The following is a 15309-nucleotide window of genomic DNA, read 5'->3' as shown; positions in this document are numbered from 1 at the left end:
TTGAATATATTTTTAAATGTAATTTATTTTTGTTATGCAAATCTGAATTTTCAGCATCTTTACTCCAGTCTTCAGTATCACATGATCCATTCTAATATGCTGATTTTCTGCTCAAGAAACATTTCTATTATTATCAATGTTAAAAAGAGCTGTGCATATCATGATTTTTTAGGATTCTTTGATAAACATAAAGCTCAAAAGAACATAATTTTTTTGTGACATCATAAATGTCTTTACTGTCATTTCTGATCAAATTAATACAGCCTTTTAGAATAAAAGTAAAAAAAAAATTTTTCAACTTTTGAACAGTAATGCATTCACATTCATATGGTATTAACATGAAACTCCAAGGACAATCAAATAATACAATGATATTATAATTGTATATGTTGAAATAAAAACGTGGTATTAACATGGTACATGCCTAAAAAACATGGTATTGCCAGGGTAAGCAATAATACTATACTATACATTTTGGGCATTTTTTTTTTCTTTTCTCAGGAAACTAACACTGTTATTTATTCCTCTGACTATATTTCCCAGAAGGCTTTGCACCTGTCACACATGGCAGAGCCTACACGTACATCCTTCAAATATCGCTCACACCTTAAAACTGCCAATGCTAACACATGTTGGTGTCACACACACCCTAAATCTGTGTGTGTAGGTGTGAGTGAGAGTGTCACGGTGATGTCATTTCCCTGACAAGTGTTAAATGAGATCCTTTCCAATAAGGCTATCTGCATATTTGATTCCCTGCACTGTAATATCATGTCTACTTCAGTATCACGTATATTTCTTATTTGAATGTGACATTGCTATGTTGCTAATCTAACGGTTTGATACTCTAATAAACACAAACCACACACAAATACAGAAAACACCTGGTATTTAAAGAAATAAATGTATTAACATGCTAACTTATGAGTTTAATCGCAATTAAACATTAATTTAAAATTAAAAACCCTAGTAATCTAAGCTTCTTTTGATTCTCAAATAATTGGCCATGTGCAGAGCAAATATTGAACCATCCATCCATTCCTCTAGAGAAAATATTGATCAGACAGTGGAGTCATTTGATCTATGTGTGTGTGTGTGATGTGACCTTCGCTTAATCATCAAGCAAACCCATCAGATTCATCCATGATCATCAATTTCATGCCCACATCTCTCTGTCTTTCTTCTATCACTACTTTTTCTTCTGTACCTTATCACCGTCCTCTCCTGGGGGTCCGATGGGTCCGGCAGGGCCTGGAAGTCCCACAGGTCCCTGAATACCATCTCTACCAGCTGGGCCTTGAGGTCCTTTCTCGCCCTAATATGAGAGGATATACTCAGTTATTGAATCATTTGACAGTGAAATGAAGCTCAGAAATGAAGACAGAGAGAGTTTGAGGAAGTACTTACAGGTCCACCTTTCTCTCCAGCGGGTCCCGGGGGTCCTTGAGGTCCGGGTCGGCCCGGGAGGCCGGTAGGTCCAGCTGGGCCAGCAGCACCACGTTCACCAGGAGAACCCTATGAATTTGTGAATTTGAAATTTCATAACAGATATACAGCTGCCATTTGCTAATGAAAGCTTGATGATCTGTTTGATTAATTATGCATTTGTTCTTGAAAAAGATTCATATGGAGGCGTTGACAGCCGGCATGCATATATGATTTTTAATGCAGAAATAAATGCTGTGTTTTCAAGTTACTGATTATATAATTACGCATATTGCGGCATTATATAAGATATCAGTAAATTTGAATATTCAAAATCCTGGAGTCAAGACTGCATGAAAAGAGAGAGAAAAGATGAACAGATAAACCTTTTGATCGTTTTTAATCATCTATCATAAACATGCACTAGATTTTTTTCCTTTATTTATTACTATTTGCCACATTCATTATTATATATTAAAATATTTCATATTGAATATATTTAATTTAGTATTTAACATTTAAATACAAATATTCATATTTGAGCATCTTCTTTCAATTGCATTCATTAATAACACTGTTTAAGATGTTCACCTGTACAGTTCCATTCAAAAGATTTCGTAATGGTTTTGAAAGATTTATTTTATTTGTTTTACAAGGCATTACTTCTTCGATCAAAAATACAGTAACACAGTAAAATTATAAAATGAAATAAGTGCTTTCTGTCATAATATATTTCTTTAAGAATCCTTTGATGAATAGAACATTTAAAAAATGCAGAGTTTATTTGAAACAGTAATCTTTTGTAACACTGTGAATGTCCTTACTGTCACTTTTGATGTATTCAATGCATCCTTGCTGAACAAAAGTGTTATTTTCTTTTGAATGGTAGTGTGTGTTGAACACTTGTTGATGCCCTTTCTGCACTATCCACTCTAAAACTTAAATTAAATAGGATAAAAAAATTATTTTCAGCACATTTATAAAAAAAAGTCAACATAAATTCAATCAGTTAAAGTCCTAATGTTTGCCTGATACTGAAGATATACTGTAAATCATCCATGTCATATGAACTAAATCACTGTACTCACTGAAAACCCAGTGTGTGGAGCAAAAGGACAAAGGAGAAAGAGAAAACAAGGTAAACAAGCGAATAACAAAGCAGTTGGAGAAGAGATGGACAAAAAGAGAGAGCATGTCTACTTACAGCGGGTCCAGGTGGCCCTGGAGGTCCTTCATTCCCTTTCAAACCTGCAGACCCCTGCAAACACACACAAAAAATTGCTGAACGCACACAAACACGTCCATGTGCTGCTTCACGACACATTTGATGGGTAGAGGTGACACGGGGATGTACTATTTATACTGAACAACAAACTGAAAGTTCAAATCATGAAAGAGAGATGCTGGCCTGTGCAGAATTTAAGGGCGAGATACACAGAGTGTGATACTTGGGGTTAGGGGTTTGTTTGTGATACTCACCACAGGGCCTGGTAAACCTCTCTCGCCTGGGAACCCTCGCAGTCCTGGAGGTCCATCTTTACCCGTGGGTCCTGCGGGACCTGGATCTCCCTGTCAAGACCAGATATGAATTGATGAATAGATAAATGTTTTTGATCTGTGTATATGTAACTTTATTGGGTGTAAATATTGAAGTGTGTATGGCCTGAATTTGTTCGCACCTTTGCTCCCTCTTTCCCAGCAGCTCCAGGCAGACCCTGTTCACCGGGTGGTCCTGGGGGTCCAGGGTGGCCTCGCTCTCCCATTGGTCCTGTTTCACCTGTTGGTCCCTGAACCGAAAGAGAGATGGATTATGGGTAAGGTAGTGGGGTAGATGAATCTTTTGGTTGACAATGAATCAGCTCAGTTGACGATTCCTAGTGAATCGATTCAAAACAGATTTGCAATTTCAGAAGGGCTTAATTCACCAGTTTTCATGTGATTTATTTATGCATATTGCTATTTTAACAAACTATGATTCATTCAAATTATAACGCTTTAAATCTAAATGAAAAATTAGCTAGGACTAAATATGAATATATATTGTATATCTTATCAATTATATAAAATATCTGTAAAACCTGAAAATGAAAAAATTAAAAGAGAGATAAAATGTGAAATAAAACCTAAAAACATGTGGAAAATGCTAGGCGTGCCGATTTCTGCTTTTTTCCCAAAGCCTTCGTGCACTTGCGCTCCCGAGGCATTTGCTGTTGCTAAGCAACAATGACCTGCACTCTCCAAGAAGATGCGTAAATTTCAGCAAAGGATAAATGGAATTGCAGCACTAAAAAATTGCTTGCAGTAGCTCTGTTACTAAATTTATTTAAAAATGGCTATCCATATACAGCTATGATCAGCTGTTCCTTCATCTTGGCTGAGCTTTCAATGTTGTTACAGGAAAGGATGAAGCTGATTGGTTGGTTCTTGTCACATGACCCATGGTGCACTTGCGGCATTCTGAAAAGTTTAAATGTTTTTATCTCGATGCAGCACAGACGCACGAGCCTGGAAAAAATGCGCATCGTGACCGCATCGCTTCCATTATGAAAAGACACGATATGTGAACAACCCTTAAAGATAACCGTATAAGCACACAACTACTTATCTGACTTTATTACAAATTCTCCACATTTTATTTTAATATGAAGTAATTAACAAATATAAAAAAAAACATTAATATTACATATAGTACTTAATATTCAAATACAACATTTTATATAAAAATGTATATTCATATATTTATATTGAAGTGGGGTACATGAATCTTTTGGTTGCCACTGAATCAATTCAATTCCATTTTAATTTGCAGAATGGTTTAATTCACCTCAGCAAAGCAATTTGCAAAGTTTGCAAATGATTAATTTATGTATATTGCTACTTTAACAGAAAAAGATTAATTCAAACGCTAACATTTTAAATCTACAGCAAAACAAATAATTCATTATTACAAAGTCATATTTAAAGGTCAATTTGTAATCGATGCATCTGGAACACAATGAACGGTTATAGTACTAGTTATTTCATAGTTCAAAAGTGTGTTTGTAAAGTATAATCAAGGAAAGCAATCAAAAAGTCTGGAAAACATACATTAATAAAGATGCTACAGGTGTTTCAGGAAGATCAGTGGTTATGCAAATTATGCAACATGAAGAGCGAAAGAAAGAAAATCAGATTATATGCATCCATTTGCATGGCAGAGCATGTGTACTTGAACATCCATATGTGTGTATGTGTGGCACTGTTGAAACCTGTGCCCACCTCAACATTTGCATAAAAAGCAGAATATCATGATTGCTTATGAATAATTCATTACCCAGTCAGCGCCAACATCTAACCGCATAAACAAAAGCATGTCAGGAGACAAAGCCCAGACAGGCCAACAAACGGCCCATATGTAACCTAATGGAGCCATTATGATTCCCCGGTGACAACCTTAGGACACCTTTAAGATAATCAAATGAGCGAGTGATGGCTGCTGACAGCCTCATGAATATGTAGCACATGTCTCTGGCCTCTGCCTGTGGTAGCCGCTCTGGAAAAACAGATGGGTGTGTGGGGTGTGCTGCTTTCTAAGTGAAATGCTTTAGAATGTTTTATTCTTCTGCGGATGGTAGATGCAGCCTAGAGTGGAGCGCGTCTAATGCCTCCAGAGCATTAAAGATACAACAGAGTGTAGAAGCAGCTTCAAATGCTTGAAAACAGCCCAAATTAGCATAGCACTGGAAAGCAGATTTTTATATTTCGTTCAGAACTCCCTGTCACTTCGCTAGGTTGTTGTTAGCGGTTACCAGAGCATTGCTTTGTGGTAGCTAGGGAGCTCTGGGCGGTTGCTATGTGGTTTCTTGCTGGTCCAGGTCAAAAAGTCACAGGTCTTTGAAATATTTTGATCCTGGATTAATGAAATATCTGGACAATGTTGTTTTGGTATTATTTATATACTATTGTATTCATGTTTTGAATTTGCTTTAATTTTCAGATTTCAACTTTGAATGTTTTTTTTTTTTTTTAGTTTTAGTAATTTGGTTACGTGTTTGGGCTTTTGTTATGGCATTTGTAGTTGTTTTAGCCATAAGTCATTTTTAATTTCAGTTTTAGTCATTTTAATAATACAGCTTAAACATTTATTTCAGTAATTTCATTTCAACGCAAAATTTCTAATTCTATTTTTAGTTTTTTATCTAATATTTATATTTAATTTTATTTCAACTTTATTTTTATTCCAGAAAATTTTTATAGTTTTAGTTAACAATAACAACACTGTCTAGTGTTAGTAATTTTAATAATTCAGCTTAACATATTTATTACACTTATTTCATTTCAAGGCTTTATTTATAATTTTATTGTTATTTGTAAGTTTTTCATCTAATACAATAACAACACTATCTTAAAACTATAAATTAATTCAATAAAACTTAAAAAATTCAATTCAACAATAACAACACTGTCCAGGGGGTTAGTAAATTTAGTAATTCAGCTTAATATATTTATTTCAGTTATTTAATTAAATTTACATTTTTTATCTAATATTTATATTTAATTTTATTTCAACTTCATTTTAAATTCAGAAAATTATTTTTTATACTTTTAGTTTACAATAACAACACTGTCAGTGTCATATTTAGAAATCATTTAGAAAATTTGAATATTTGAACTTCGGCATTCTGTGTTCCATTTACCTGAGGTCCGACTACACCTGGGGGTCCGGGAGGTCCAGTTTTACCTTGGAAACCCTGCCAGAAGAAAATACAAGTGAGTTTTTTTAAGCACAAGTGTGTGAATAAAAGTGTGTGTGTTTATATCAGTTATATCAGACGCCACTCACAGTCTCTCCTCTCTGGCCAGGGTGTCCAGGCAGCCCGTCCTTTCCGGGAGGTCCCTAAAAACAAGAGAGAGAGAGAGAGAGAGAGAGAGAGAGAGAGAGAGAGAGAGAGAGAGAGAGAGGAAATCAGGACAGATGACTGGATGAAAGAAGGATTTCTATAGTTATTTCTAGTGTTAACATCACTTACCGGTGGACCCTTAGGGCCGGGGAATCCAGTAGGTCCTGCTGATCCTAACGGACCCTGTAAGACAGGACAGAAAAGAGCATTAAATCTCTCTCTCTGAAGCAATAATCAATACTTTGGAAGGATTTGAATATTATTTAAACCGTACCCGTTCACCGGGTGGTCCTGGGGGGCCATCGCTTCCTGAGTTGCCCTGTAAAAGAGGGGAGGAGAAACAAAGTAGAAAAGGAAAATTAAACAGAACGTTTTAATATTTCAGAATGTTTGTATAAACATCCATGCAAATGCGATTAATTATTAATATCGTAAAACTTATGCTTATTGCCCGAGGTAATGAGTGCCATTAAAGATTTGTTTGACTGATAGAGGATATGCAGATGGATAAAATCCCTGTTGCATTTAGATTCGCCCCAGCTGAGCTTGCGTTTTGAAATGTAATAGGAGCACCATTTGCTCCTGTCAACACGTTTAGCTTTCACAGCACAACAAATGATGAGAGAGGGTTAAAATATCCTGAAGGCCGAGATGTTTTCTTTCAGTCAGTCAGGGTATGGTGTGCTTCTCCTAATTGAATTTTTATGTGCCAAATACTTGTTTTATGCACACTTGAATGCATGCATGATATGGTTTTTTTTATGTTTTTACATTTGCATGTCATATTATTTATTTACTAAGGTAGAAGACCCTGAAAGGGGGCTTTGCCTCATTATGTCATCATCTCATTTCATTATATAATCTTACAAATACAGAACAGTGATGAAAAAGGACAGTCTCACCTTTGGTCCTGCTTTACCAGTTGGTCCCCTCGGCCCTCTTTCACCACGGGGTCCCTACAGAAACAATCACAAGAAGTTTGAGAAAGTGTGTGTGTGAAATCAGGCCTAAACTGATGTTTGTTTTTGTCTTAATTTATTGCCTTACCGTGGGTCCTCTCTGTCCTCGGGGTCCCGGCTTTCCTGCTGTGCCCTGTTTGTAAGAGAACATAACGTGAATTAATGGAGAAATAAAAAACAAATATATCTCTGTTCCCTATTATTACTTTTATTAGTATTATTATTATTATTATTATTATTATATTTTTAAAAGATATTATAATGAATACATTCTAATAAAATAAGAAGCATAAGCATGCATTTTTTAGAATATATTTGTTACATCTAATAAATTCTAATAATATAAATATTTTTCATTAACAATAATAATTCAATTGAGCGTTAATAATTAATAAATATAATATTATTTATTCCTAAAGGATATCTATGTTATATGTAATAAATCCTAGTAAAATAAATAGATTAATATTTTAAAATGAACAATTATATATAATAATTAAACTGTCCATCGAGTGAATAATTATTAATTTCATATTATTTATTTTTATAAGGTATTTGTTATATTTAAAATATTATAAATACAATAATAATATATAACTATTAAACTACAGTTTCTGTTCAAAAAATTAAAAAAACTCAAAGAATTCAGTCATTAAAAATGATGGTCATTATTTGCGTAATTTAAATAAACTCATAAGCAATATTTCTTTCAGCCTAAAAGAACATTGTGATTAATGTGATTATCTGTAGATTATATTAGCATCTCTCCATCTCATGAATACTTCATGCAGATAGTTATGGTGGAACAAAGAAAGTTTTGCATCAACAAATGGATGCAGTCTGTGAGTCTGTGTGTGTGTGTGTGTGTTTAATGGCTTGCGAGAATAAGAGGGTTTTGGATTATAATGTGTTTATGGGAGACTGCATTGTCTTCCTAATGGCAGCCGGCTGCAGCTCTCAGCTCAAATGTGATGATATACAGCCAATAAAGCATCCGTGCGGAGAGCTGGGGGTTTACTCAGGGCCTATCCCAGTTTTTCTTGGCCATAAGGGCTCTGATAACACACACACTACAGCTCAGAGACTGTTAGCTTCCATACAATGAGACAAAACCCTATGATGTGCACAAGCTGAAATGACTACTTTTATTACATTCTTTGTTGGTGTTTTTGTCATTTTTATTTATTCTGCCTATGGTATGACATGACGGTGAGTAAAAGATGACAATTTTCGTTTTTAGGTAGAGTTATTTTAGTATTATTTACATACTTTTTAGTATTATTTATATATTTTCAGTTTTCTTTTTAATTTTGGTTTAATGTTAGTTTTTGGTTTAATTTTTAGTTGAAATGTTACCATTTAGGTTAACTTTTATTTCAGTTTTAGTTTTTGGTTATTTTTATATTTTCAATTTTCATGTTTTGAACAGTTTTCGATTTAGTTAAATATTCCCCTAATGATGCTTCTGAATTTCTGAATTGCATTGTATTGAATATCTTAAAATAACACGACAGAGAATCAGAATCTAACTGGAATAGAGCTAAATTAATTTTCTTGCTCACTTCATAAGATTAATCAAACTGCATTTATTGAAATAGTTTATATAACATTAGTCTTATTCTATCTTTTGTGTTATGTTAGCCTAAATGATTACCCTGCATTTCTTTCTCAAAATCCACAAACTCGAGAGAAAACCAGTGAGCGTATATCTTTTCGCTACTCAAAATACATCAATAAAATAAGATGAGGAAAAAGGGTGCGTGAGAGAAATAAAATGAGACTTTTTTACACACCCTCGTGCCCTTCTCTCCGCTGGCTCCTTGGAATCCCTGGAATCCTTGAGAACCCTGAAGAGGAAGAGAGCGAGAGGGATTAATTCACAGGTCCATCAAAGCGAGGAAGGAGAGAGGGATAAAAGGAGGAGAAGAGAAGAAAAGTGCTGTTGCAGCAGTGAATGCTGGGTCACGGTCAAACGGAAAGCTGACACCAGATGGCATTATGGGTAAATCCATTTAGCTTTGATCAAGAAGTTCAAACATGTCTGCCTTCCAATCCCGCTCTAATGCATGCGCGCACACACAACCTTGTCCTTCTATCACTACATGCACACACTCGAACACGGCCGCTGTGGATGCTGGGTAATCGCAGGCGGATCGGGTGTATTTACCTTGGGGCCTTGTCTTCCTGGATAACCTGGCAACCCAGGCACACCGAGCTTACCCTAAAATCAAAGTACACAGAAGAAACAAAACTAATCAGTTGTGACAAAACACTGACAAACTTCACCATGCATGTGTAGATATACACTCACCTTCTCTCCGGTCGGCCCGAGTGGTCCAGCATCTCCAGGTAAACCAGATCTTCCTTTGGGTCCCTCAGGCCCGTCTTCACCTCTGGGTCCGGCGGCACCAAGTTCTCCCTGAATACATCAAGATATATATGAGACATTTCCCTCAGAAACGAGAGATTTTGATATTTTTTGAGGTCTGTTCTGATGAATGATACATATATTGATAGGATAAATTACAGCTGTATGCCAGCCAATCAGAGAATCAGAGAATACTTCATTTACATTGACTGATGCAATAATTGAATGTATAAATAATAAAAGTTTCTTTCAGGGGAAAATACATTAAAAACGTATAGAACAAGTCCCTTTAAATTCCTCAGCAAACTTCCAAGGGGGCCTCAAAATGAGTTAAAATTTAAAATAAGACAAAACAAGCTTTAGAATCAGCTACAAAAAATAAAATTACAATATTTTTAAATGTATTTATTCACCCCCAAATTTCTAGAATGTTAAAATTGTATTATTTTAAATGATTAAATTATTTAAAGCAAACTTCCGAGAGGGCTTCGAGATGTTTTAATAAAAGACAGAAAGCTTTGAAATTAGTAAAACAACTAAAAAGTAACATATAAAAATAAAATAATTCACCCATAAAATAAATTTTACAATGAATTATTTTAAATAATTAAAATATTTAAAGCAAACTTCTAAGGGCACCAAGATTACTTAAAACATTATAAAATAAGACAAAACAATCTTTAAAATAAGCTAAACTAAATTAGCTAAAACTAATTTAATTCACCCCCCAAAAATTTTTTAATTATAATTTAATTAGTTATTTTACTTATTTTCATCTCCTAATTTCTGTAAATTAAAAAGGGCTTTCTTCAAATGTTTTTGGGTGGACATCTTTGAATAAACGATCCTAGAATTTAATAATGAAACAAGTTTGTGTGTGTGTTTAATGTTTTTGCCACTTTAGAGATATAATAGGCAAAAACTGGCGCTTGAGCAGCATGGGAATAGTGAAGTGTGTGCGTGCGTGGCATTTAACAAGAGTAAATGGTCATTTGGGACAATGTCCACCCACTTAAATCCAGAAGCGTTTGAAAATTGGTCCCTAATAACCCAGAGCGGTGCACGTTTGCTCATTACAGACATTTACCAGCTGAGTCAGCGGACTTTATAACACCAAAAAATCTGATCAATCAGGCTGAGCGAATATTATACATGCCCTTCAACCGACGTCTGGAGTCCTGAATGACAAAATTTCTCTGCTTTCTGTGTGAAAAATGTCTGTGAAATAGACTCGGGAGCGTGTCGCCTGGGGATATGTGATCACTAAGGTGTTTTTATCACATTTCTATGTGGCTGAATTCCCCTGTTATGGTCCTTAGGGTCTGTTTTTCTGTGTATGTCTATATTTATTCAAATCCCAAAGCAAGTATGAGGAAAAGTAATAGTAATGCACCACTAAATATAGACCCACTGTGATTTATGTGCCTCCTCAGAGATGCTCTGAGAATTAAAGATCGACCCAAGTGAAAAGAGAAATCAAATCCCATAATTCTCCAGAGATAAAGCCAAACACAAATAACCTCTTCAACCTGCGAATAAGTCTCTTACCCTGTCACCTTTGATGCCCATATCTCCCTTAAATCCCGGAAATCCGTCTTCTCCCTGAGAAGGAAAGAGATGAAGATTTGACACTGAGAGCGTTGCAAACATCCTTTTGCACATAATACCAAGGGACGGATCTCCATGGCAACTGCTATTTCTGTTATTTGCCGGGGCCTGATCTTATTTTCCTGCTGCACTCTCGCAGGATACAACTTTTTAATGACCAAAGCGGGAAGGTCAAAAATGCATCTTGGTGTACACCCGGTTTCCATATTCAGAAGCAGAAATGAAACATTAATGACACAGGAGCAGTGCATTAGCCGTCGGCACACACACACTCACAACAGCACGTATCCATATGGACCCAATCACACGAACACACTCTGAAATTACCTTTTCACCCTTGTTTCCTTTCAGCCCGCGGACTCCATCAGCACCCTGCGGACAGAAAGAGCGAAAGCGCAAAAGAAAAAAGATCAACAGAGTCCATCTAAACTTCAAAACCCTGCGATTGACTCACTGTATCACAAACACTGACTAGAAACCATGAAGGTGATAAAAGCTCTCAAACCCTAGCCATCTGCATCACACTCTACTGTCTATAACCTGACTCACAGTGGATTACAATAGTGCATTTTAATTGAATTGCAGTTATTTTTAATGTATGCATTCATTTGGTATGAAATATAGATATATTTATACATTAGACAATTATCCTGATTCATCTGCCATTTTGGATAATGCATTCTTCACAATGCATTCTGGGATTACATCTTCCACGAAGACTGTCTTCTAACAATAATATAATGTAATATAATATATTATAACAGGGCTTTAAAATGGATTAATCGTGATTAATCACACCAAAATAAAAGTTTGTTTACATAACATAACACCACATGACATAACATAACATATAACATAACATAATAGGGCTGTAAAATCTATGAATCATGATTACTCGCACCAAAACAAAACTTTGTTTACATGATATACGTGTGTGTATACATATGTACATATAAATACACACACATGAATAAAAAAATCCATGTAATATATATTTAAATTTATATATAACATAAATCGTACTGTATATACCTGTAAATATGAATAAATCGATTTGACAGCCCTATATTATATTGACAGCCCAGTATAATATAATATAATATAATATAATATAATATAATATAATATAATATAATAATCTTTTTTTTTAATTCAGGCTTTAATTTAGTTTTTTTTATATATATGATCGCATTTTTTTTTCACTTTAATTCAGAATTTCATCTTCATATAACTTCAGTGAACAATTAAATCTAACAATCTAGCAATGACTTTTTTATTTGGTACAGTTGCAGAACAGTTTAACAACCAATTCTTTTTGAACTTAATGGGTCAGGACACAAAAAAAATCTGACTGATTTCTAACAATAAATAATATATTAAAATAATCTCATCTAATGTAACATAATAATTGAGAAATGTATCCTCATCACATTCAAGTGTCACTTCGGTAAATTACCTGCACTGCCTTATATTTTGGCCAAAAGAACGTATCTCAGAAGTTGTCTTTGATGCCTAAAATGTTGTCTAGGAACGCAACTTTTAGACATTTTGGAAGATGGCTATAAATTTCAGATGATTCAGAAACACTGGCAGGGTGCCGTCTCCGTTTCATTATGAGGAAAAAGCTAGAGGCAAAATAAGTTGGGTGACATTTCACTGACATCTTACTACTACAGAACTGCAATACCCACTGACCAATGAGAGAACGTTATGAGTTCTGCTATGACCAATGAGGATTAAAAAACACCTGCCTTTACACCTCGAGGCCCAGGATATCCGATCGGCCCCTGAGGACCAGGAGGTCCCTGTAAAACACAGTCAGTTATCGATGGAGTTATTACATTTGTACAAGAGAACTGTCTGTAAATGAACTCTTCGGAGAGGAATGAAGGATAAACATACCAGATGTCCTTTCTCTCCGGATGGCCCTTCTTTTCCTGGGTGGCCCTGTGTTTGTGACACAAAGATTAAGAGAAATGACATGTTATGCTGCAGTAATTAGATATAAAACCATGAAATGTGGATAGAATAGGCCTTGAGAATAGATGCGAACAATGTGTGTCTGTGAAGAACTGCCAGGCAGGTCACTGTACTGTAATTATTAATACAATGAAATCTCTCTGATACACAAACAACAGAGCTTGAGATGATCAGACGTGAAGCATGTGTGTGTTTTCCAGACTCACCGGAGGTCCATCGGCTCCTGGCATTCCCGGTAAGCCTGGTTTTCCAGTGGGACCCTGAGAAGAGGAAAACCAGAATAAGCACTCAGTCCATTAACACTCAGCACACACTTCCTGTTTCAACACACATGCATGACGATCATCCAGTGGAGCGATCAATAAGTTAAAGTGGTCGGTGTGTAGAAGGGTTAATGATGAAAAGGTATGGCCTCAATTCTTAAATATGTAAGCTTTGTATTCATGCAGGATTGAAAAAACAATAAATTCAATCAATATTTTACTATATCAATATATCAATATAATGACTATAAAAAATATCAAGTGGTGTAAGTAAAAGTAAAAATTAAATATACACATAAAATGGCTTTGATTTGGCAGTTGTCATAACTATTTTCAAATCATATCGTTTCTTGTTTTTGGCAGTCAAATGAACAATAATATAAAATGGCTTTGATTTGGCAGTCAAATGTTTTTTTTTTAAATATTATATATTACTACTACTACTACTAATACTAATAATAATAACAATAATAATAATAATAATAATAAAACAAAACTGTTTATAATAAACAATAATAGAATATTTCACCAAAAGAATTATTCTATATTACAATCTGCAATTTTTAAGCCCAGCAAAAAAGAATTAACAAAAAAATAATAAATAATAATAATAATAATTTCAATTTAGAAATGCAAAGGCTTATAATCTGTAAAAAAAAAAATCTTGAAAGAATCTTCTTATGCTCATCAGAGCCGCATTTGTTTAATCAAAAATACAGTAAAATCAAAAATATTGTGAAATATTATTACCATTTAAAATAACTGTTTTCTATTTCAATATATTTTAAAATGTAATTTATTCCTGTGATGCAAAGCTGTATTTTCAGCATCATTACTCCAGTCTTCAGTGTCACATAAGCTTTTAGAAATCATTCTAATGCTGATTTGCTGGGCACTCAAGAAATATTTCTTATTATTATCAAAGTTGAAAATAGTTTTTTTTTTTTTTTTTTTTTTTTTTTTTCTGGAAACCCTGATACATTTTTCACAGGATTCTTTAATGAGTAGAATGTTGAAAAGAACAGCATTTATTTGACAAACACACCTTTTGTAACATTATACAGTATCATGTAAATGTCTTTACTGTCTTGATCAATTTCATGCATCCTTGATTATTAAAATGATTAATTTATTTTAAAAAAAAACTTAACCTTAAACCTTTTGAACAGTAGTGTACTTATGAAATATATTATAATCTTCATCACTAAGAATAAATGTCTTGTCATAAGACATAAACATTATCAACAGAACACTACACACACACACACACACACACACAAACTCTATATAAGGGCATTGATCCATTAACCAGAAAAGCATCCTTCCATCGCTCATCCACACGTGATCTCACCTTCTCTCCTGGAGGTCCGATCGCTCCCTGAGGACCTGGAAGTCCCTGTGAAAGAGGACAGAATTAGAGGATATTGACTGGTTAATGAAGTCAACGATGGGTGGGTTAGATAACGTCTGAGTGGGTGTGGCTTGATGAATACCTGAGCTCCGGGGTTGCCTTGTTGTCCTGGAGGTCCTGGCTCACCTTGAGGACCCTGACGGGTGAAAACAGGAGCATAATAATGTGAATATGTGTGTGTGCGGAAGCAAGTTTGTATGTGTGTGTTTGTGTGTCTCAAACTTACAATGTTTCCTTTAGGTCCAGGATGTCCGTCCATACCAGTCACACCCTAAAATGATAAAAGAAGGATCAAAATAAATGGAAACGAATTGAACACGTTTAAAAAATATTTACACATTTACATACTCTCACATTTAAAAAAAAATATATAGACATTAATTAAGCTATTTATTTGTAAGTAAAGAAATACCGT

At 34.6% G+C, this 15309-nt stretch overlaps 1 protein-coding gene across 1 annotated transcript in view; it reads right to left on the bottom strand.

The window, feature by feature from the left end:
- The window catches only part of LOC109073133 (collagen alpha-1(V) chain-like), a 98731-nt gene that overhangs the window by 17498 nt on the left and 65924 nt on the right, over positions 1-15309 (bottom strand). The window contains 22 exon segments of the mRNA XM_042747899.1: positions 1208-1315; positions 1408-1515; positions 2630-2683; positions 2905-2994; positions 3105-3212; positions 6102-6155; positions 6248-6301; positions 6435-6488; positions 6580-6624; positions 7208-7261; positions 7353-7397; positions 9058-9111; positions 9432-9485; positions 9576-9683; positions 11181-11234; positions 11568-11612; positions 12992-13045; positions 13143-13187; positions 13427-13480; positions 14835-14879; positions 14977-15030; positions 15121-15165. Coding sequence (XP_042603833.1) covers positions 1208-1315; positions 1408-1515; positions 2630-2683; positions 2905-2994; positions 3105-3212; positions 6102-6155; positions 6248-6301; positions 6435-6488; positions 6580-6624; positions 7208-7261; positions 7353-7397; positions 9058-9111; positions 9432-9485; positions 9576-9683; positions 11181-11234; positions 11568-11612; positions 12992-13045; positions 13143-13187; positions 13427-13480; positions 14835-14879; positions 14977-15030; positions 15121-15165 — 1386 coding nt within the window.

Source organism: Cyprinus carpio, chromosome B21 (assembly GCF_018340385.1).
Source record: "Cyprinus carpio isolate SPL01 chromosome B21, ASM1834038v1, whole genome shotgun sequence".
NCBI lineage: Eukaryota > Metazoa > Chordata > Actinopteri > Cypriniformes > Cyprinidae > Cyprinus > Cyprinus carpio.
The sequence above is the reverse complement of the archived record's forward strand: the minus strand, read 5'-3'. Positions and strand labels throughout refer to the sequence as shown.